Consider the following 23,891-nt stretch of genomic DNA (forward strand, 5'->3'; position numbering starts at 1 on the left):
AGAATAAGTTACGTTTAAATTAGATGAATGTTCAAGGTTAGGTGGGGCATAGAGAAAAAAATACATAGATTGCTCACTTCGTACATCAGTTTTGGTACCAAGTATCATGTTGTTGAGCATTAGACTTTCCGGTCGGTGCTACATGTATTGTCAAATAGCAGTACTGATAATTCTGCTACTCGATGCTAGATGTCGACTATGAAAATATATAGTCGTTTTGGTACCAAAACTGATGTATGGAGTGAGCACTCTTGTCTTACTATGTATATTTTTCTATGGGTGGGGTAAGAGAAACACCGGGACAAGATAAACACTTGTTGGGAATCGTCATACCTACTGGTTCTCTTACCCCTAGCAAAATAAACTGTTTCTATTATCCCATCTGACCTTATATCGTTTTAAACACTTTGCCTCGCCCGTTTACTTAACCACGTCTGCCTGTCTGTTTAACATTAATAACATTATGTTTATTTCACGATTGATTTTCTTTTCTAAAATGAATAATTTTACTGGCTGGCTCTGGCTGGCTGGCGGTGGCTGGATGACTGAGTAGTTTTCTGTTTTTGTAGGGGCATCGGACAACGTAGCTTTCTGCGCGATCATGGCAGAGATTCTACACCGGCTGGCGCAGAGAACCACCAAGTTTAAACACAACCTCATCTTCCTATTCAACGGCGCCGAGGAGAATGCTCTCCAGGTATACACATACAACCAAGACACATGAAAAGTGTAAATTTGAAAATAAAGATCTCGTAGGTAAATAAATAATTTCGAAGTGACTTGACGGGAAGACTTACGTTACGAGTGCATTGTAAAAGAAGTGATTCCATGCCCAGTGGCCTTTTGAAAATTCCTCCCATCCCATTTCATTGAAACTTTTTTCATATAGGGTTTTAGTTTGCAGGCGGCAAGGGGCAGGCTCTCTTTGTTAATAATGAAAGAAATAATCATATCCAACCTTTACCAGGCGTGGATCGGTCCACGATTTCGAACAAGTATAATCGGCCCACACCAATGTTGGTGTCTAGCCATAGTAGTTGCCGTGCACCGCTACGGAACGGACGCCTGCTCGCGCTTGCGCCACCTAGCGGTAATAGACGCGTTTTGTTAGAGAGTGAACCTTCTGTACCTATTACTATTATTCTGTGCCTATACCAAGAAGAATAAGATCGATTTTTGTGTGTTTTTAGGGGGCGCACGCGTTTCTGCAGCACCCGTGGGCGCGGAACATCACCGCCGTCGTCAACCTGGACGCGGCTGGCATGAACGGGAAAGCAAACGTCTTCCAAGTATGTAATTACTATATTAATTACTTACGCCTCTTGTTACCAGAGGACATACTGTAGACTTAAGCGCTGAGTTCTATGAGAGTAGTGTGTCTTCTGAAAGGCAAAAAATGACTGTGAGCATCAGTGTACCCACATGGTAGCTTCTAAATCTTAAATTATAGGGCGAACTCGGCTTATGGCAAACCGTCAAGGACGATTGCAACTCCTACGCGAATATAATTGTAGTTTCTTTTCTTCGCACCGTTTTAGGGTTCCGTACCTCAAAAGAAAAAAACGGAACCCTTATAGGATCACGGTCTGTCTGCCCAACCATTCCCCACCCCCCTTTATCTCTGAAACAAAATTTTGAAAAAAAAGCACAAAATAGTACTTTACCTCTAGATGACAGGAAAACCTAAAATGTGCAGTCAAGCACTTATAAACGGAACCCTTGGAACGCGAGTCCGACTCGCACTTGACCGGTTTTTTTAGAAAACAATTACTCTAATTACTTTATAATAACAATAATTATTTTACAATAAGACCTGTGTCCTGTGTGTTGGACAAATAAACGATTTTGTATTTGTACCTTTTCTATACAAAAGTACTTAGCAATATTTTGATTAGAAAATGTCCATACGTAGTCTTTCAAGAGCCACGGCATATCGCTCATTCCGGTATCCTTCGCGGGAGGAGCTTTATTTGAATCTGAAACCGAATTGTTGAAGTTTATGACACGGTTTTTGTTTTTCACTTATGTAGTCTAATAATCAAATGAAATAATCTCTTATTTCGGTCCTTACAGAAGTCTAATACAGGGAAGGTTAGTAAAGACAAACGATATTGTTATAATAATTTAATGTTTATTATAGACATTGGACTCACGGCTTGTCCGCGCCTACGCCAAGTCCACCAACCGGCCTTCAGCCCAGTCGTTCGGAGAGTTTCTGTTCGGGTCCGGGCTCGTGCCTTCCGACACCGACTTCAGGGTATGGCGGGACTACGGACAGTTTTACGGTAAGCATGGGGATAATCATCACTGGTTTTAATGTTTATTGTAGACATTGGACTCACGGCTTGTCCGCGCCTACGCCAAGTCCACCAACCGGCCTTCAGCCCAGTCGTTCGGAGAGTTTCTCTTCGAGTCCGGCCTTGTGCCTTCCGACACCGACTTCAGGGTATGGCGGGACTACGGACAGTTCTACGGTAAGGATGGGGTTAGTCATCACTGGTTTTAATGTTTATTATAGACATTGGACTCACGGCTTGTCCGCGCCTACGCCAAGTCCACCAACCGGCCTTCAGCCCAGTCGTTCGGAGAGTTTCTGTTCGGGTCCGGGCTCGTGCCTTCCGACACCGACTTCAGGGTGTGGCGGGATTACGGACAGTTTTACGGTAAGGATGGGGTTAGTCATCACTGGTTTTAATGTTTATTATAGACATTGGACTCACGGCTTGTCCGCGCCTACGCCAAGTCCACCAACCGGCCTTCAGCCCAGTCGTTCGGAGAGTTTCTGTTCGGGTCCGGACTCGTGCTTTCCGACATCGACTTCAGGGTGTGGCGGGATTACGGACAGTTCTACGGTAAGGATGGGGATAGTCATCACTGGCATCCCTCTTTTTTGGGATTATAATAGGGTATTTGACTACTAGTCAAATCAGTGCCTTTTTTCGAACTGTCAAAACGATTTTGCTACTATGGAATGTATATGAAACATTAGTGACGTCACAATCAAATTACCTACTCTTTATAGTTTTATACGGGTTTTAAAATATAAATTGTGTCTAAAAATAACTGCTATCTACGTTTTTCTATTAATCTTGGTGCTATATTTCATGCAAGGTGAAAAAATAATTTATTTTAAATAAAATCAAATACCCTATTATACTAATACATGCTAGCATAAGAAAAAGAACGCTAGCAGTATGACGATACCTATGCTCCACTGATAAGCAACACTTGCCCAACTATAATATGACATACAGTAGGCGAGATCCCGTTTAACCTTAGAAAACCATATAATTAACAGCGAAATGTGCAGTTATAAAATACAATTGCAGGTATCGACATCGCGTTCACGAAATGGGGCAACGTGTACCACACGCGCAACGACAACCCGACCAACCTGCAGCCCGGCGTGCTCCAGGCGGCCGGGGACATGCTGCTCAACCTCGTCACCATCATGGCAGACATGCCTGAACTTGAAGAAAAGGTAAACATATACACCTTAAATACGGCAACGTGTACCACACGCGCAACGTCAACCCGACCAACCTGCAGCCCGGCGTGCTCCAGGCGGCCGGGGACATGCTGCTCAACCTCGTCACCATCATGGCAGACATGCCTGAACTTGAAGAAAAGGTAAACATATACACCTTAAATACGGCAACGTGTACCACACGCGCAACGACAACCCGACCAACCTGCAGCCCGGCGTGCTCCAAGCGGCCGGGGACATGCTGCTCAACCTCGTCACCATCATGGCCGACATGCCTGAACTTGAAGAAAAGGTAAACATATACACCTTAAATACGGCAACGTGTACCACACGCGCAACGACAACCCGACCAACCTGCAGCCCGGCGTGCTCCAAGCGGCCGGGGACATGCTGCTCAACCTCGTCACCATCATGGCCGACATGCCTGAACTTGAAGAAAAGGTAAACATCTACGCTTTAAATGGGGCAAAGTGTACCACACGCGCAACGACAACCCGACCAACCTGCAGCCCGGCGTGCTCCAGGCGGCCGGGGACATGCTGCTCAACCTCGTCACCATCATGGCAGACATGCCTGAACTTGAAGAAAAGGTAAACATCTACGCCTTAAATGGGGCAAAGTGTACCACACGCGCAACGACAACCCGACCAACCTGCAGCCCGGCGTGCTCCAAGCGGCCGGGGACATGCTGCTCAACCTCGTCACCATCATGGCAGACATGCCTGAACTTGAAGAAAAGGTAAACATCTACGCCTTAAATGGGGCAAAGTGTACCACACGCGCAACGACAACCCGACCAACCTGCAGCCCGGCGTGCTCCAGGCGGCCGGGGACATGCTGCTCAACCTCGTCACCATCATGGCAGACATGCCTGAACTTGAAGAAAAGGTAAACATATACACTTTAAATGGGGCAACGTGTACCACACGCGCAACGACAACCCGACCAACCTGCAGCCCGGCGTGCTCCAGGCGGCCGGGGACATGCTGCTCAACCTCGTCACCATCATGGCCGACATGCCTGAACTTGAAGAAAAGGTAAACATATACACTTTAAATGGGGCAACGTGTACCACACGCGCAACGACAACCCGACCAACCTGCAGCCCGGAGTGCTCCAGGCGGCCGGGGACATGCTGCTCAACCTCGTCACCATCATGGCCGACATGCCTGAACTTGAAGAAAAGGTAAACATATACACTTTAAATGGGGCAACGTGTACCACACGCGCAACGACAACCCGACCAACCTGCAGCCCGGCGTGCTCCAGGCGGCCGGGGACATGCTGCTCAACCTCGTCACCATCATGGCAGACATGCCTGAACTTGAAGAAAAGGTAAACATATACACTTTAAATGGGGCAACGTGTACCACACGCGCAACGACAACCCGACCAACCTGCAGCCCGGCGTGCTCCAGGCGGCCGGGGACATGCTGCTCAACCTCGTCACCATCATGGCCGACATGCCTGAACTTGAAGAAAAGGTAAACATATACACCTTAAATGCGGCAACGTGTACCACACGCGCAACGACAACCCGACCAACCTGCAGCCCGGCGTGCTCCAGGCGGCCGGGGACATGCTGCTCAACCTCGTCACCATCATGGCAGACATGCCTGAACTTGCCGAAAAGGTAAACATTAATCTTCTTTTAGTCCCAAGAGCCCCAATTCCAATACAAAATGAACCCGATTATTGGGTTCTGTAATCGAAGGATATGAACGTGGAAATGTCGTATTTTGTTCATATTTTAATGACGCGTTACGCCTGTGGTTAGAAAACATTTATTCTCCATGTTAATAAATTCTATTGCAACTTATTGCAACTAGATGGCGCTTTATTTTGTTTTGTGGTAATGCGTAGAGAGCGTCACTAGGTCAATCACATGGCCTACCGTGAAACACGATAATCGAAAGTTCGGTTTCTGCCTCTCTATCACTCTTGCCTATTCGATCGATAGAGAGGCAGATAAAGAAATTTAGATTTTCGCGTTTCCCGGTAGGCCACCTGTAAACAAACCGCCTTGATGCATCAATGTCATAGTGAAAACTTGTCAAAAAAACTGTTTAAGGTACTTATGTATAAGTTACTCTATGGTTTACTAAACAAATTAGGGTCACTTGCACCATTCCACTCACCCGGGGTTAACTGGTTAAACCTGGAGTTACCATCGTTACCAGTACAATTTGACACTGGGTTAACGGCTTAACCGCTTAACCTCGGGTTAGTGGGGTGGTGTATGTTGGCCTAAAGTGCTGCACTCTGGCGGCAGAACATTGCAGTAATACTCCCTATTGAATGATGACAGGCGGAGCCAACTACTATGGTGTACTACGACTATCTGAACAGCTTTTTGATCGCGTACCCGCTGTGGGCGGCGTACTTAGTGGACGCGCTGTTCGCCGTGGTGGCGCTCATGAGTGTGGGCTACTTTGTGTTCGTGGTCGGCGTGCGTGAGTATAATAATATTTTTCTCAAAAATGGACGGCAACGTCTACTTTCCCATCTAAAAAATAGGTCGCGAAGCGCGTAGTTTATGGTCAGTCAAAAATTAAAAAGTTAAAAACATTGCAGTCTCGATTTTGGTACTGCAATGTTGCATACAAATTCCATTATTTGTAGAGTTCCAAACTTTTTAAAAGTTGAAATGGCCATATCAAATTAAAACACAGGCCCATTAAACAGCCAAACAGATGATTAGTACCGCGACTATTTAGCTGTCTCAAATAGCCCATACAACCATTTCCAGTCGCCGTTACGACGCGGTGTAGACACATCTTGTGTCGACACCGTCTGTTTCGGTCACAATTCCAGTCGCAGAGTCGTCGCCGTGTCGACACAGTTACCAGAAATGGGGAAGGGTCGACACATGACACAAAGTGACATAAAGTGTGGTCGCCGTGTGCACACATTGTTTCGGGTTTGCGACTACTTTATGCCAAAATCATTCGTTCATTTTGTTCCTGTCAAATGGAAACTGTCAGATGGAAAAATACTTAAATAAAAATAAGTGACATTAATACGCCATCCTTAAAACGGATTACAAGACGTAATTATATATTGTTTGCATTTATATTACAATAGGACTTAAATTATTATGGGGAATTAAACTGCTCGAGTGATTTGATAAACTAAGTGTAATATAATCAACGCGCCACCACATTGTTTTAGTTTAGCCGGAAATGAAATTGTTTACTTCTCAGTGCCTGTGTTCATAAATATATTATTTGATGCATTTTTAGTACTTCGATGCGTATACTATACTTAAATAACAGATATAACGCTTTACATACTACGAAACTTGTTAATTATGATGTATAAATATGGTTTAAGGCTGAGAAATATTGCAGTCACAAAGTAGTCGCAAATGTTTCGACTTTGTGTCGACTCTGTGTAGACACATGACACGCGCTGTAAAAAGTAATAACAAAGTTACTGGATTTGCAAAATGGCTCCTTGTGTTCATTTGTTTTCAGATATTCTCAAAGTATAAAAATGCCGTGGTCAGAGATGGGACTAATAGATTAACTGTTTATTCGACTAATTAATGGAATAAAAAAAGTTAATCCTCACATTTTAATCGCGATTAGTTTAGTCGACCTAACATAGATTGAAATTGAATTAATCTGAATATTAATCGAATAAATTATCGATTAAATCTCGATTGAAGGTTGACAGGGGGACATTTTTGTACGTAAATGGAATAGGATTTGCATGTAAATATTTCCCACCTTTTCGGGGCGGGGACAAATTTTGGATGTATTCCCATTTATTCCCCAGGGAACAGATGGAATAGGATTTGAAAGTAAATATTTCCCATTTTTTCCCACCTTATCGGGGTGGGGACAAATGGGAACACACAATTTTCGGATGTATTCCCATTTATCACCGTAGGGAACAGATGGAATAGGATTTGCATGTAAATATTTCCCAATTTTCCCACCTTTTCGGGGTGGGGACAAATGGGAACACACAATTTTCAGATGTAATCCCATTTATCCCCGCAGGGAACAGATGGAATAGTATTTGCATGTAAATATTTCCCATTTTTTCCACCTTATCGGGGTGGGGACAAATGGGAACACACAATTTTCGGATGTATTCCCATTTATTCCCGTAGGGAACAGATGGAATAGGATTTGCATGTAAATATTTCCCAATTTTCCGACCTTTTCGGGGTGCGGACAAATGGGAACACACAATTGTCAGATGTAATTCCATTTATCCCCGCAGGGAACAGATGGAATAGAATTTGCATGTAAATATTTCCCATTTTTCCCACCTTATCGGGGTGGGGACAAATGGGAACACACAATTTTTGGATGTATTCCCATTTATCCCCGTAGGGAACAGATGGAATAGGATTTGCATGTAAATATTTCCCAATTTTCCCACCTTTTCGGGGTGGGGACAAATGGGAACACACAATTTTCGGATGTAATCCCATTTATCCCCGCAGGGAACAGATGGAATAGGATTTGCATGTAAATATTTCCCTTTTTTCCCCCCCCTATCGGGGTGGGGACAAATGGGAACACACAATTTTCGGATGTAATCCCATTTATCATTTATCCTCGCAGGGAACAGATGGAATAAGATTTGGATGTAAATATTTCCCATTTTTTCCACCTTACCGGGGTGGGGACAAATGGGAACACACAATTTTCACATGTATTCCCATTTATCCCCGTAGGGAACAGATGGAATAGGATTTTCATGTAAATATTTCCCATTTTTTCCCACCTTATCGGGATGGGGACAAATGGGAACACACAATTTTCAGATGTACTCCCTGGCGTGACAATGTGACGTAACGTGACAGATGCGACATTTCGACAAGTCTCATTGTTGCTGACGTCACAGGCATCCATGGGCTACGGTTATCGCTTACCATCGGGCGGGCCGTATTCCTGTTTGTCACCATCATTGTATTATTTTTAAAAACTTTATTATATCGGCAAAAACAGGTATTTCTTTTGCGATGTTTATGATGATAATGATGATAATTGTCACAAGATTTAAAAGAACTTTCGGTAATTCTTGAGTTCTGTGTCGGAATTTTTGTCGTATTTCTTGTGACAAATGTCATTAGCTTCGCAAAATAAGTACTCATTAACTGGCGATATAGTGGAGTTTTTTTTTAATTAACATGATGGTGGCAAACAACCACACCGCCCGTCTGATGGTAAGCGATTACCGTAGCCCATGGAGGCCTGTGACGTCAATTACAGCGATGTAGACAATTGTTGGACCTGTCACGTCCTAAAACCTATAAAACGATATTCATGACGACTTTTATGACAAAATGCGTAGCCGCCATCTTGGATTATAAAATGGTCATCATTTTCGAATTCTGCACTCCCTAAAACCTATAAATCGACATCCGTGACGACGCAAGTTATCTTTATTTTCAGATCTAACCAATTGCTACAGAATACAAAGGACAAAAAAAGAAGCAAGGAGATAATGAAACAAGCAAAAATACTGATGATTCCTCGACGCAATTGGATGATTCTTAAATTGTGTCCAGATTTTCTTGTCATAAAAGTTTTTATTTTTCACATATAACTCACACAAGCTCCGTGACATTTCGACCTTGTAATTTTTTTAATGTTTTTGTTTATATATGCGTATCTCACTAGAATAATATAATCAAGGTATGTTTATGTTTGATGATTGAAATAGTAACTCTAAAAAATATATTTGTGTCTTATATTCCTGCCGAAGACTTTTATTTTTCCTTTTCCTTCTACACAAGTTAGGCCAAGTAATGAGAATTTAGGGCTCTCAATTTTATCTTGACTTCTACATCAGTAAAGCTACGAGGCCATGTTTGGTATCGTTTTCGTATAAATTCACAGTACCAAATTTAGTTATGGTATCACTACACTACACTCCGAAGTAAAAACATATAAACTTATTAAAATACTTTCTTTTAAACTCCTCTTCACGCTTAAACTGCTGAACAGTTTTAATTTAAAGGTACACATATATTTTGAGTCCCGAGACAGGACATAAGTAATAAGTTACCTCAAAAATCATCCTTTAAAGGTATGAAATGTGGTGCAGGGGGGAATTCAGAATTGAATTCTTGAAGTTAATACTTACTGTTTAAGTTTAGGTTTGAAGTCATGTTTTTTATCATTTTCAACTAAATCAAAGATGTAGAATTGTAGACCATCCCAAATTTCATATAAATCGGTTCAGCGGTTATTGATTTTCCGTACAAATTTTCACGCCACTTTTCACACCTTCAAAAGATGATTTTGGTTATAAGATCTATCCTATGTCCTGTTCCGGGACGCAAACTATTTCTATACCAAATTTCAACGAAATCGGTTCAGCGGTTAAGCGTCAAGAGGAGTTTAAAAAATACCGGCCAAGTGCGAGCCGGACTCGCGTATTAAGGGTTCCGTACATTAAGTCCGCCTCGCGCTTGGCTGCACATGTCTAATAGGTTTTCCTGTCATCTTAATAATCGTGATAGGTAAAGGACTATTTTGTGTATTTTTTTCAAAATTTAAGATCTAGTAGTTTTGGAGATAAAGGGGGGGGGGGGCAATGGTCATTTTTTGGGTATAAAATCAATTTGTTTACGTTACATGTCCGTCTTTGGGTCCCTAATTTACATATATGTACCAAATTTCAACTTAATTGGTCCAGTAGTTTCCGAGAAAATAGGCTGTGACAGACGGAGAGACACATACAGACGCACGAGTGATCCTATAAGGGTTCCATTTTTTCCTTTTGAGGTACGGAACCCTTAAAAAATTTTTTTTTAATTTTGTGGAACACGGCCTAGCACCTTCACTGATGTAGAAATCAAGATAAAATTGAGAGCCCTAAATAAAGTTTCAAGAGCGGATATCTCAAAAACTATTCAATATATGGAAAAAATTGACTAAAAAAACTTGTAACAAATTAAATTAACTTTCATTTTGTATAAGTGGCCATGTCGCTACGATGCATAGTTTCCGAGATATAATCGAAAAACCGGAAAATGGGACCTTCAAAGCCCCCTCTCTCCCCCCGCTCAAAGGCTACGGCCGAGGACTTTTGATATGTTCACCTCCTAACTCGTCCAAACCAAGTTAAGGAGTCAAAAATTGTGTTCCGAGCATTTCCCTCTATAACTTTATTGAGCATTCGTTGCCTGACCTAGTAGCGTATTGCATTTCTTTAAAAACTTTTCTGTAAAAGGTTGACGGGTGTTGGATGTTTATATGGTTTTGGTCGATTTTTATCATTCGCATCGCCCATGATGACTTACTAGAATTACTTACGAGCACACGAGACACTAATAGTAGTTTGACAAACCTTGGTTTTCAAGAGGTATTTTATATTGACATTTGCTGTCACAAATTGGCTGTCAGATTTAGTCGCAAACCGCACGCAAAGTGCACACAAATGTGTCGACACCTTGTTACGGAAAAGTGTAGACACGGCGACGACACTTTGTTTCGAAACAATTCTAGACACATTGTGTGGACTCTGTTACGACACATCTGACATTTAGTTACCACTTTGATGATTCTGCGACTGGAATGGTTATATGGGAGGTTGGCGTTATTTCGGCAGAAAAATACACTTCTATTTATTTATTAAAAAAATAAAAAGGCGGCAAGGGCTTTTTTCTGTGATAATATATATACGTAAGAACGTTGATTTTGTAAAATATTTCTATGATATTTATATTTAATGCACCATTTTTGAGAAAAGCACTATATATGACTCGGCAGGAAGGCTACTTGCTGGCTTCGGATTCAATTAAACGGACTCCCAAGGTTGTCCGTTTAATACGAATCCTCAGCCTGCAAGTAGCTACTTCCGAGCCTCGACAATAATGTACTAATACATATCTGTGTACATACTACATACTACACCACCTACATACATACTACCACCTACCACCTACCCTATCCTCCTGAGACAAATGTACATTACAATGTACATATTCGTGCAATCTAATTTGAACGTTTCATGAACCAAATAAAGTAGCATTTCTTTTGTTTCATTGCTTTTTAAAACAAACGAAATTCGTTCTAATTTACTTACAGAATAAGGTTCAAATAAAAAATTTGAAAACTTTATATGGTGGGTCTTACGAGGCTATGTAGTTAAGCAGCAACATTTTTGGATCTATCCCGTACAAACGTGTTGTTTTCGGGTAGATAAAGCTTCTTTTAATCCGTTTTAAGCAATAATTATTGATTGTAAAAGAGTGATGTGGAATATACCGTACTAAGTCTAAAAAAAAGGTGACAATTAATTCGTCAACTTGTCAGATCTATAAACCCAAACCGTTGACCGTTTTACTCCAAAACTGTGTATTTTTTTAAAGTTTGTACAAACAGCAACGATCTTCTATCCATCGGTGAACCTTATTTATTACAAAAAGCATAAGGTCCACCGACGGACAGTTAACAGGGTGGGCGGTGGTAATAATCTCTTATTTTTATGAAACAAAGTATAATTGATGACACCGCAGGCAAGTCTACGTTCCGCGGCTTAGCTTGGGCGGTGCTGGGCCGCTTGGTGTGCACGCTGGCCGCGTTCGGCGTGGGGCTCGTGCTCGTGCTCATCATGAGCGGCACCACCACGCAGCTCAGGTACTGATACACTAGTGTCGTAATTGATGACACTGCAGGCAAGTCTACGTTCCGCGGCTTAGCTTGGGCGGTGCTGGGCCGCTTGGCGTGCACGCTGGCCGCGTTCGGCGTGGGGCTCGTGTGCGTGCTCATCATGAGCGGCACCACCACGCAGCTCAGGTACTGATACACAAGTGTCGTAATTGATGACACTGCAGGCAAGTCTACGTTCCGCGGCTTAGCTTGGGCGGTGCTGGGCCGCTTGGCGTGCACGCTGGCCGCGTTCGGCGTGGGGCTCGTGCTCGTGCTCAGCATGAGCGGCACCACCACGCAGCTCAGGTACTGATACACTAGTGTCGTATACGATATGTCCCGTTTTATAAATTCGATTTTGCATTGTATTGCAGTGCTGATCGAGTAAGTTGACGAAAGCCCAGAAGTTAGGATCATCAAATGGATTTGCTTTTATACACAAATTTTCAAACTTCTTGCTACATTTGCCAGATTCTGATGTATATCCGTTGCCCGTCACTGTTTTTACGATACCGCGTACGTATTTAATATCGGATGGTTGTAAAAGGAGAAATTAAATTTATCTTTAACTCTATTTTTGCAGATATCTTTCTCATCAGTGGATAACCGTCCCGATCTACTGGATACCCTATGTCCTGGTTGCCATGATTACATCCCAACTCTATGATGCTTGGAGTAGCAAAAAGGTTCGTACTTTAAATGCCACGAAGGCCCTATATTTTCTTATTAAACCAGTGTCAACGAAAAAATGTCTGCTCGATCACATCTAATCTTAAATAGGAAGAACTTCAATAATTCAAAGGAGCGTCATGCATTCCTGTAAAATCATTTAACTTAATCAAAGAATACCATGTATTACAGTGCAGTGTAGTGTACACAAAGTAAGAATAGGTACTCTTATATCATACCTGCGTATCTAGGATCCATTTAACTTAATCAAAGAATATTATGTAGGTATTACAGGGCCGTGTAGTGTACCTACATAAAGCAGAGTATACAGGGCGTCCCACGGCTATGCCACATGGAGGGAAAGTACCCTAAATATTGTAGATGAAACATTTTACTGAAAGAAGACATTATTTTAATTTAAAAAACAATTTAAACTGCATACATAGATTTTTAAATAATTACATGGTTGAACCGGGAATCGAACCCGCCGCACGAGAAAAAAAATCACCCTGTAGCTTTATCATACCGATCGAAAGGCTTGATCATAAGGATTATTTTTTGCTAAAGAACATAGTGTCAGAAACAAAAGGAAGACCATGAATTTTAACATTTGATGTGAAATTTAGCGAAATAATCAAAAGAGTGCGGCTTTGTATTCAACAGAATGAGACTACATTTTGAGCATTTGATAAATTAAATTGATTAATATTGAATTAAAAATGTTAAAATTCATGGGCTTCCTTTTATTTCCGACACTATGTTATTTAGCAAAAAATAATCCTTTTAAAAATCTATGAATGCAGTTTAAATTGTTTTTTAAATTAAAATAATGTCTTCTTTCAGTAAAATATTCCATCTACAATATTTAGGGTACTTTCCCTCCATGTGGCATAGCCGTGGGACGCCCTGTATATATCCACGTATCTAGTATCCAAGCAGATTAATTGATGAAAATTAAACTGTTCCAGTCGGGACTTAACCGGTCGTTCCGCGCGCTGCAAGCTTCAGCGGCGACACGTTTCATTCTGGCCGTGTTACTCCTCGTCATGACCTGCGTCCCCTCGCTGACGACCATGCGATACATATTCGCGGTGCCGCTGTTCCTCATGTCTGTGTTCTCCGTGATCCCTCTCATGCTGGCGCGGTATCTGCGAGTGCCGGGTAAGTGGCATATTTGTATCTGCAATCGGTAATTTTCACACGAGTGTGCTGCGACAGTATCTCGCACGCGAGATAGACTGTCCTTCCTTTTCTAACTCGTGCTAAGCTTATCTAAACCTGTCGTTCCGCGCGCTGCAAGCTTCAGCGGCGACACGATTCATTCTGGCCGTGTTACTCCTCGTCATGACCTGCGTCCCCTCGCTGACGACCATGCGGTACATATTCGCGGTGCCGCTGTTCCTCATGTCTGTGTTCTCCGTGATCCCTCTCATGCTGGCGCGGTATCTGCGAGTACCGGGTAAGTGTCATATTTGGGCACTAATTAGTAATTTTAGCACGATAGTATCTCGCACGCGAGATAGACTACCCTTCCGTTTCTAACTCGTGCTAAGCCTATCTAAACCGGTCGTTATACGCGCGTTACAGGCTTAAGTTGTAATGCGATTCATACTCGTCAATGGCGAGTCGGAGTCGCTATACCTATCGTGTGTAATATGCGCTAGGCGCAAGAAGGCTATCCGTCTGCCCGCGTCCTTGCGCGCTATCTGTAGGTGTCTGGTGTTTATGTCCAGTTACAAACGATCGTTTATTGTTAAATATCGCGCTAAAAGCTGCAGTCTATGAATTGACCTATCTACTCGTATCCTCCTATCTAATCACATTGAATAGGTGGCTAACAAACGAAATTTAGGTAGTTTGTCGGGTGCGTCTCGAGCTCGAGTTTTCTTCTCAACAACTCCAAGGTCTTCAGTGTCCTTTATTGTACGTACCCTGTTCAGGAACCACGGTCTTTGATGGCCAAACACCAATTTGAGGAAGTGGCATCATTTTAATTTAACTTTGTTGCAGCATGGCAGCAACTGTTCGTGGAGATGCTTGTGTCTGTTCCGACGCTGATGTTCCTGTTCGCGCTGTGCCTGCGCATCAACTCGCTGATGTTGCCGGTGATGGGCCGCAGCGCCAGCAACTCCCCTGACTTCCTCGTGGGGCTGCTGAACCTTGGGCTGGCAGCACTCGTCACCAGCGCGGTGGTAAGCGGAAGCGGACATAATATAGCATAACTAAAATGATATAAAATTTTATGATAAAAATAGCATAATACTTCTGATGTTTTGTATGCTCTTATCGTTTCAACCCGATATCATGAAAAGATAAAAAATACCTAAAAAATTGGACCTTGGTGCTCCATAAAATATCTTTAACAAAATTAACAGGAAGTATGTTTCGACAAGGCAGCCACAGCCCGGCTAGCTCAGTCGGTAGAGCATGAGACTCTTAATCTCAGGGTCGTGGGTTCGAGCCCCACGTTGGGCGCAAATATATTTTTGATTTTATCTGTTTTTAATTTTTTTTTTATTATTTGACATACATATAAATGCATTGTTTAATTTTGTTTATGATGAGTACAATTCCTAACCTTGCATACCTTTTAACCGACTTCAAGATTTCACAAGGAGGTTCTCAATTCAGTTCTATGCTTTTTTATATGTTTATGTTATTGTTAATAAGATTTGCTAAGATTTCGTGAGGCTGTATGATGTAGATATTGTGGATAAAGATAAAGATAAAAGATAAAAAAAAATAGTTTATTCAAGTAGGCATATTACAATGCGCTTATGAACGTCAAATAAACCTTTACCGGCTCCAACCCTACACCTCTGCCCCGAGAAGATTTAAATCCCCCCTCAATTGGAGGACTATTACCTGCCATTATATTCATTAGCTTCTGTGGGGGCTCCGCGAGAAAAAGCGAAAACAAATAAAATAACCAGCTCTCCTATATCTCTGGTCCACAGTTAATTTGACAAACGATTTTAGTTTTAGTTGGGGCTCCGCCAAATATTTTATTTTTCCAAAGGGTTCTGTCGCCAAAAAAGTTCAAGAACCGCTGCATTATAATATTCTCTCCCACTCACATGATTGATATTTTTCAGTGACTTCTATTATTATGTGAAAATAAGGGTGACAGCTTGCAACTACAGTTGCATGAATCATGTGAGTGGCTAAACTATAGTTCGTTTTTTTAGCATTAGAGATAAGGTAAACAATCTTGATGTGTCTTTTAATTGAAAAACAAATTTTAAAAATAAGTTACGGCAAATATGTAACAATTATGAATCTAATACGATCATTTATATTCTTTTTTGCTTTCATAAGTAATAGTTTTTGATTATCAAAAAGCGTTTTCAATTAAAAGACATGTCAAGATCGCTTACCTTCTTGCAAGTTCTTTCTAATGCTAAAAAAACCGGGCAAGTGCGAGTCGGACTCGCGCACGAAGGGTTCCGTACTATATAATGCAAAAAAAAAACAAAAAAAAAAACAAAAAAACGGTCACCTATCCAAGTACTGACCCCTCCCGACGTTGCTTAACTTTGGTCAAAAATCACGTTTGTTGTATGGGAGCCCCATTTAAATCTTTATTTTATTCTGTTTTTAGTATTTGTTGTTATAGCGGCAACAGAAATACATCATCTGTGAAAATTTCAACTGTCTAGCTATCACGGTTCGTGAGATACAGCCTGGTGACAGACGGACGGACGGACGGACGGACAGCGAAGTCTTAGTAATAGGGTCCCGTTTTACCCTTTGGGTACGGAACCCTAAAAACGAACTATAGTGGGGAGACACTCCTGACTTCGTGCAAACTCGGCTCCATTCGGCACAGCATTGCTTTGAACAATTATTAGGGTTGGCACAACTTGACGTCCCTTTGCGTGCATGACCACAGATAAGATAATCACTTGAATTTTGACAACCCTATATAGTCGAAAGGGACAGTGCCATAAGTTAGAAAAGGATATCGTAATTCGACCCTGAATCGCTGTCAAACTTCGGTTTTGTAGGAAGTGTATTTTCTGTACGAATAGTATTATTCCTTATTCTGTGCCTAAACATATCCCACTGATTGCAGTCGGGCATCGAGCTCCTGTTCTCCAGGAAGCGTCTGTGGCTGCCGACGGCACTGGCGGGCCTGGCGGCGCTCGTCATCATGTTCCTGCCCTTGGAGCCCTACGACGCCGCGGGCACCGGGCTGCAGCGGCACTACTGGTTTGTGAGTACCTTCCCTTAACCTTTTGAACGCCGCGCGTATCGTGCGCACCGCGTCATTGTGAACCTTGCTGGAATGCACGAAGGTTGATGTTGGGCTGTGTCCGCGCTCGTCGCTTGAGGTATTTGGCAGTCAACAGGTTAACTTAATATCTAGATAACTCTGCATGTACTCTGTTGCATTATGTATTTGAGTAATGCGGACGGACGATGACTTTCGAGGCTAGATGTTCTAGAGAATATGACGCAAAACGGTTCAAATCCTCCTCGGATACCGGTGGCCTTGTTTCCGACCTCTGGCGATGTCTTTGGTCCATCTCGCTAACTGCCCTACAATATTCTTACACCTTACCACGGTCCAAGCCTCCAAAGCCATCATATCTTTTTTTTTCTTAGCCTATTTGAGTGTCCTACTGCTGGGCAATGGTCTCTCCTCTGGGTCTCAGTAACTCCCGATTTTGTGCTTCCTCCGGCCAGTTGTAAAGGAAGGTGTCAAAGTCATCTCTCCATCTCCTCCAGGGCCTACCCCGCCCACGCTTCTTTACCGGCATCTACTTGGCGGTTATGTTAGCCCATGTATCATATCTTTTAGGTATCGACGGTATCGTATTTATTAGGTAAATATGCGGGGATAAAGTTCAAAATATCTATAATTAAGTAAAATTTATATTGCTATAAAATGTTCTCATCTCGCCGTTTTCCACTTTCAGCACACAGAAATAATAAATCACACGGTTACCCCGCCGACCAGTATCTCTGGCGTTACGGTGACGAAGATTGACCCCTACACCATCGCTCGGACGCGGAGGGCACTGGCTGACTCCGGCCTCAATTACACAGGTACACCGTTATAAATACACAGATACAATCACACGTGAACCCCACGGCCAGTTGGTGGGGGGTTACGGTGACGAAGATTGCCCCTACACCATCGCTCGGACGCGGAGGGCACTGGCTGACTCCGGCCTCAATTACACAGGTACACCGTTATAAATACACAGATACAATCATACGTGAACCCCACGACCAGTATGTAGGGGTTACGGTGACGAAGATTGACCCCTACACCATCACTCGGACGCGGAGGGCATTGGCTGACACCGGTGTCAACTACGCAGGTACACCGTTATAAATACACAGATACCATCACACGTGAACCCCCCCCCGACCAGTATGTAGGGGGTTACGGCGACGAAGATTGACTCTTATACAACTCCTATAGTATCGCGTGGGCAGTGGCGGATTTGCAGTCTTTGCCGCCCTAGGCCCCAGGCCCCGTAGCCGCCCCCAGCACCCATAATATTGACTACATTTTGAGTTATTTCTTGTTACCATCAGCGAATTTTTTGTCACAATTTGCCGTCCCTAAATATCTTTCTGCCCTAGGCTCGGGCCTACTCTGCCTTAGGGCAAATCCGCCACTGCGCGTAGGTACAGCGCGCCCTGGCGGACTCCAGCTTCAACCACATGAATATGTACACAATTATAAATACACAGGTTGCCACACCTTGTTGATTATGATCAATGCAGTGATTGACTTTTTCTATCTAGCGCCAGCGGGTTTAAGTGACGTTTGTTATATCATGTCGACACATGTGTCCGTCATAGGCAGCGATCAATTTCACCAAACGGTTAAACTGACAGCTACTTATTATCCCAAGTGAACATGCTGTTTGAATAGATTTCGTTATTAAAATACGTATGTATATTTATTCCAGTTTACAAATAGTTAAGTATCTATTGTCGAACTTATAAGTAAGTATACTCTCACGTATTTGAGACTTAAAGAAAATCTCATTGTGTATCAAGTGTTGAAATCATTTTATAAGTATTAACACTCCAATGAACAAACCCTGACTGACCTGTGCCATTATGCATACGATAGCATAATGACACAGCTTCTTCACTTTTGCAACGACAATAAAAGTTTGATAGAGAAGTTTTAACTGTGAGTCGTATTGAAAGCCGCCGTGACCGGTCTATCCTAGAGGAAACTACGTGATCTGGCTCCTATGTTTAGTTTTTTTTATGCTTGACTTCGTTTAATGAGTTTTTGTCTTATTTACAGTTAAAGCTGATTTAGCGGGGGACTGCGAGCAATACATTTTCTGCAATCTGCCGATGTTCAGAACCAGGTTGCCTAATTCCTAGTATGTATACATACTTAATACTTTATTCGCGTATTTCATAAATAAAATGATTTTTATTTGTTTGACTTTATAAAATTAGCTGTTGTTATGACTGTTATCTCGATAAAGTAGTAGGTACTTATCCCCTTATCCCGAGTTAAACAGACTGACACCAGTCTGAAAATATTGACTTGATGTTTTTTTTGTGTCATAATTTCAAGTGCCATTGTGGTGGTAAGCAAGATTAACTCCTCGTTAGAGTGATGTCTCGAAAAATTTCATGTAAAAAAAAAACGTAACTTTGTACGAAGATTATGAACTTTACTGAACTTTCTCTAATTTGTTAATCATACATTCTAGCGAAAGTAAGGAGTCTATACATACATAAAACCATTGAACTTTGAACCTTATTTCCAGCGCGGAAGCCTTGTTCATCGAAATGCCGCCGCCTACGGCGTTCGCCACGATGCCCAGTTTGCGGCTCGAAAGCAGGCTGTGCTCTGGCACCAACTGCACGCTTCACTTCGCTTTCGACGGTGAGTCACCGTGCCATACGATATAGAACCTTATCTTAACCGCGCAAGGTACACTGCGTCCGCTACGTCTGAACACGTATTTTTGATGGTTAGATAAAAAGTTTACCTACGTCCTGAACGCCCAAGGTTCATAATGACACTGCCGACGGCATTTTAAAGACTGAATTAATATTATAGTATCACTCATATAAATTCGTCTGTGAGAACCGTACCGTTTGTGGACGCTAGTTTATGTAATCTCAGACTGTTAATTATTGGTGTTACTGTTTTAGTGAAGGGGCCCATTTCTCGAACAGACTAATATTATTAGTCCACGAATTGTTATATAGTAGCGGTTACCATGGCAACACACTAATAATATTGTTCGAGCAATGGGCTCAAGCGCGCTCTGATCCAGCATACGTCATTTCCTCGCACCCATTGGAGGAGCTCACAACAGAATGCTCTGCTTTTGTATGTATAAAGCCGTGTTTTTTTTTCAGGGCCAGCCCACAACACGTTAACACTATGGCCCCGCTCGGGGTCCATCGTAGCGTGGTCGTTCGACGCGGACTGCGACCCGTCCTTCACGCAGAACGACCGCCCCGCCTACACGATCGTGCAGGCCTCGGCCACCTACAGCGATCCGTTCGACACGCAGTATTTCTGGATCACTTTGGAGGCAAGTTGCCTACTTACGTTTGTTCATCGAACTGTAAAAACACGATAGTTCTCGAATAATAATGTAAACTTTCGTATTTGAGTGCTTTGGTTTTGGTTGGGTTTGGTTCTTATCGCTTTATTTTATTACAGGTTAGTTCATGTAACCGTCACGGTTAAACCGTGCCATTTACTAGTAAACTCCTTCCAAAATCATAATCCGATGTATGGCTAATGAAGCAGTTACAATTTTATGTACACCCAGCCGCAAAATTGGATGGCTACTTTCTGGATGAAGTAATTCATATTGTGTCCAAAATGTGTAGCTGAAAACCAGGACCTGGCCACAATGCTTATAAGTTGACATTGAACGGGAACGGGAAAATTAGACTTACACCATGCGCTAGCTGGATCGGACCATAATAAAAATTGAGTAAAGTACAGAGTCGCTACCGATATACCGGAGCGTCCAAGGCGCTCAAAAACATCCGGACTTGCACTTTACCGTCTCGATAATAGAGGCTTTGTTCGCATATTTGCGAACACCTTGGCCGCCCCTACATATCTGGGGCTCGTTTCGCAAAAGCTTGTAACTTGTAATGCTGTGAACAAAGCCTCTATTATCCGATGGTAAAGTGCATGTTTAGATGTTTTTGAGCGCCTTAACCGCTCCGATGTATCCTGTAACGAGTCGACTATACGTTACTCAATTTTTATTATGGTCTGATCCAGCTAACGCATGGTGTAAGTCTACCCGAAACCCGTTCAATGAAGTTACAAGCTTTTGAGAAACGGGCCCCTGAAGGCGACTGTTACAATCTTGTAATTTGCGTGTTTGCCAGGTGCCGGTAGCGCAGCAGTCGCAGGCGCTGCTGGACATAGCGCAGCACGCGCACAAGAAGCAGCACCCGGAGCTGTTCACGCGCGAGTACCAGCAGCTGCTCGACGCCATGCCAGACTACTTCAATATTGACAGCTCGATCTCCATACGGAATAACTATGTCTTCTAGAGCAGACATTCTCAAAGTGGGCTCCGCGGACCCCTAGGGCTCCGCAAAGCCTCCGCGACAAAAAGCAAAAACAAATCAATAACCAACTCTCCTATATCGCTGGTCCACAGTTAATTTGACAAACGAAAATTTTTAAGTGGGGCTTCGTCATATCATATATTTAGGTTTCGTCACCAAAAAAAGTTTGAGAACGGCGGTTCTAGAGATATACCAGCAGCTTATCCTATGGATTCAATGTGTACTGCTTAACTGAGGAGGTTGGTAAGAAATTGGTTAGGTACTATGCGTGAAGCTGATTTCGTCAGGTGATAACCAAAACTCACTAATTGCTACCGCAAGTTAATAGCAAGTGAACCATATTAATCCTGCAATAAGGTTGATTTTTGTGTATTTATTATTTTTTATTAATTAGTAAGTTTTAGTTGTCACCAGTTATAGTAGGACTTGCCGCCATGCCAGCCAACATGGCTCGCTGTCTAATGCCTCGCGCCTTCTAAAGTTATTCCGATTGGTAGCCTGTTATGCCTGAGTACTTTTTGTACTAAAACTGACTGAAGTAGCATGATTAATACGAACGTTTCCGAAAAAACACAATGTAAACGGATTATTCACTACATTTGTAGCAATGACAAATTCGACCATTGTTCGTAGAGCTAGCCGTAAGTAGTTGAACAATATCGGGTGTATATAAATTTTTGACCCGTTAATCGTCAACTTTTTTAATGATTTTGTTACTTCTAATTTAACCAAATGTTGTAAAATACAGTGGAAATAAGTTGTTAACTAGTTCAGACCTTAACGAGTCATCCTGTGGGGCAGATAAAGGACCATGCTACTTGTCATTTCTGTTAGGGTTTGGTTTGGACCATTTTGACACATACCTAGTCCTTTGACTTCTGAACGTTGTAAATACATATTAACAAAGATGCTCAAGTTAGACTTATACACTGGTTTATGTTATGTTTATATAGTATTTTTCAAATACAAAGAGTACCATGACAAGTGTCATTTCCATATAATTTTAAACCCTAAAACGCCAAATCTCGCAAAATTCTATTGAGATTACATCTGCCAGCGTACCCTTCCTGTTTGAAAAATACTTTAATAAGAAGAATAGTTATTAAGAGTTGTCTACTCCGGCTCTATTCATTCGTTCTGAATATAATAAATACTATACTAATCACGTGGTATTTTTTCAGTATCTATTATGGTAGGTATATTACCTACCAAAATCTGAATGCAATTTTAGCGACATTGCGGACTCAACCGACCGATCAAAACCCGCAATGTAATGACACTCGCATGAGAGTTCTCGCATCGTCTAAATGAGCCCTGTCTATTTCTTTTTACTAGATTTTTTAACTAAGTTTTTCTAATTGAGAAGAATTGAAAAAAAATCTTTCAGTAGAATGATTTGACATTTACTACGTACCTATTGAATTCATTTATTATGTTAATAATATTATTAAAATTAATTAGGTGAATAGGTAATGCTGTAGCAGCTAAAAAAGTTAAATCTACCCATTCACACTAGAATATTACTTTAGCTAGGGATATGCGTACAGTCAGTACGACTATGTTATTATTTATATTCTTTTTATTTTATTTTTCTGTTTTTTGTGCATGTAAATTTGTTTACACCAACTATTAATATAGCTGTTTACATTAAAAACTTGATTTTGATTTTAGAAAACTTTTAATACTAAGTACCTATAATGAAATATGTTCAAATGAGCCTTCAGCTTTTATTAAAAGATACTAGATTTCCATTTATGGGAAAGTCCCCCAGCAGAATACGAAGTATTGGCAAGTATTACATATTAAGTAGGTCTTCGTGGCTCAGACTGAAAGTTGTGTACCTAGTGGTAATCACTCCTGTGGCTTTATCGCCCGTGATACATACTTGATAAGATTGTCTCCAAACATCCAGATTGGAATAGCGCTAGTAGTTTTAGCACAAATATTTTATATTTTTACACTACGTTTTGGGTGTAGCAACTATGACGAAAACTGCGCTGTGGATTGATATTGTATTTTATGATATAAAAATAACAGGATATTTGATTATCAAACTGAACCCGCCTAGTGGGCGCTCGGCGTACAGTACGTTATGTTGCTCGTCATATGTGACTGCGCCACCCAGAGCGCCTACCCATATCATATGGTTTTTGGTTCGGAGTAGGTATTGTTTCGTGTTTTTTTTGTTTGGCAGTGTGCTTTATGTTAAGGGAAATAATTTTACAAATAAAAATCCAGAGAATTTGAGATAAGTGTTTATTTAAGAATTCAGTCTTTTTAATTAAAATCAGATAACGACCATTAAACAGATATAAGGCGCCAATGAAATCATCTCTATGAAACAATTTAATTGCACCATCTATTTCAAGATCATTATTTAAGTCAAAACGCAAACGTAACCTTACAACTTAATATGTATACATATTTACAGGGTCTAGTTACAATAAAAACACGATTTAGAACTTTTTTTACTTTTATTTGAGATCTGTACATTTTTTCTGCCTGCAAGATCTGGACATCAGCGTCAAAGGCCGTCAAATAACATTCTGTCCCTGTCGCACTAGTTGTAT

General features: G+C 41.7%; 1 protein-coding gene and 1 non-coding gene across 2 annotated transcripts in view; both read left to right on the forward strand.

Moving 5' to 3' along the window:
• LOC134672843 (uncharacterized) overlaps positions 1-22,986 on the forward strand; it is a 50,000-nt gene extending 27,014 nt beyond the window's left edge. The window contains 26 exon segments of the mRNA XM_063530800.1: positions 570-697; positions 1,191-1,289; positions 2,141-2,285; positions 3,330-3,481; positions 3,550-3,630; positions 3,699-3,779; positions 3,848-3,928; positions 3,997-4,077; positions 4,146-4,226; positions 4,295-4,375; positions 4,444-4,524; positions 4,593-4,673; positions 4,742-4,853; positions 4,972-5,120; positions 5,796-5,940; positions 11,976-12,096; positions 12,692-12,794; positions 13,746-13,938; positions 14,045-14,236; positions 14,788-14,969; positions 16,853-16,993; positions 17,700-17,829; positions 19,058-19,139; positions 19,536-19,654; positions 20,137-20,315; positions 21,136-22,986. Of these exon segments, the coding sequence (XP_063386870.1) occupies positions 570-697; positions 1,191-1,289; positions 2,141-2,285; positions 3,330-3,481; positions 3,550-3,630; positions 3,699-3,779; positions 3,848-3,928; positions 3,997-4,077; positions 4,146-4,226; positions 4,295-4,375; positions 4,444-4,524; positions 4,593-4,673; positions 4,742-4,853; positions 4,972-5,120; positions 5,796-5,940; positions 11,976-12,096; positions 12,692-12,794; positions 13,746-13,938; positions 14,045-14,236; positions 14,788-14,969; positions 16,853-16,993; positions 17,700-17,829; positions 19,058-19,139; positions 19,536-19,654; positions 20,137-20,315; positions 21,136-21,303 (3,188 nt within the window). The 3' untranslated portion in view covers positions 21,304-22,986.
• Trnak-cuu (transfer RNA lysine (anticodon CUU)) lies at positions 15,180-15,252 on the forward strand. Its single transcript has one exon. It is a non-coding gene; the product is annotated as a tRNA-Lys (tRNA).
• Positions 22,987-23,891: the final 905 nt, after the last annotated feature.

This window comes from Cydia fagiglandana, chromosome 2 (assembly GCF_963556715.1).
Source record: "Cydia fagiglandana chromosome 2, ilCydFagi1.1, whole genome shotgun sequence".
Classification (NCBI taxonomy): Eukaryota; Metazoa; Arthropoda; class Insecta; order Lepidoptera; family Tortricidae; genus Cydia; species Cydia fagiglandana.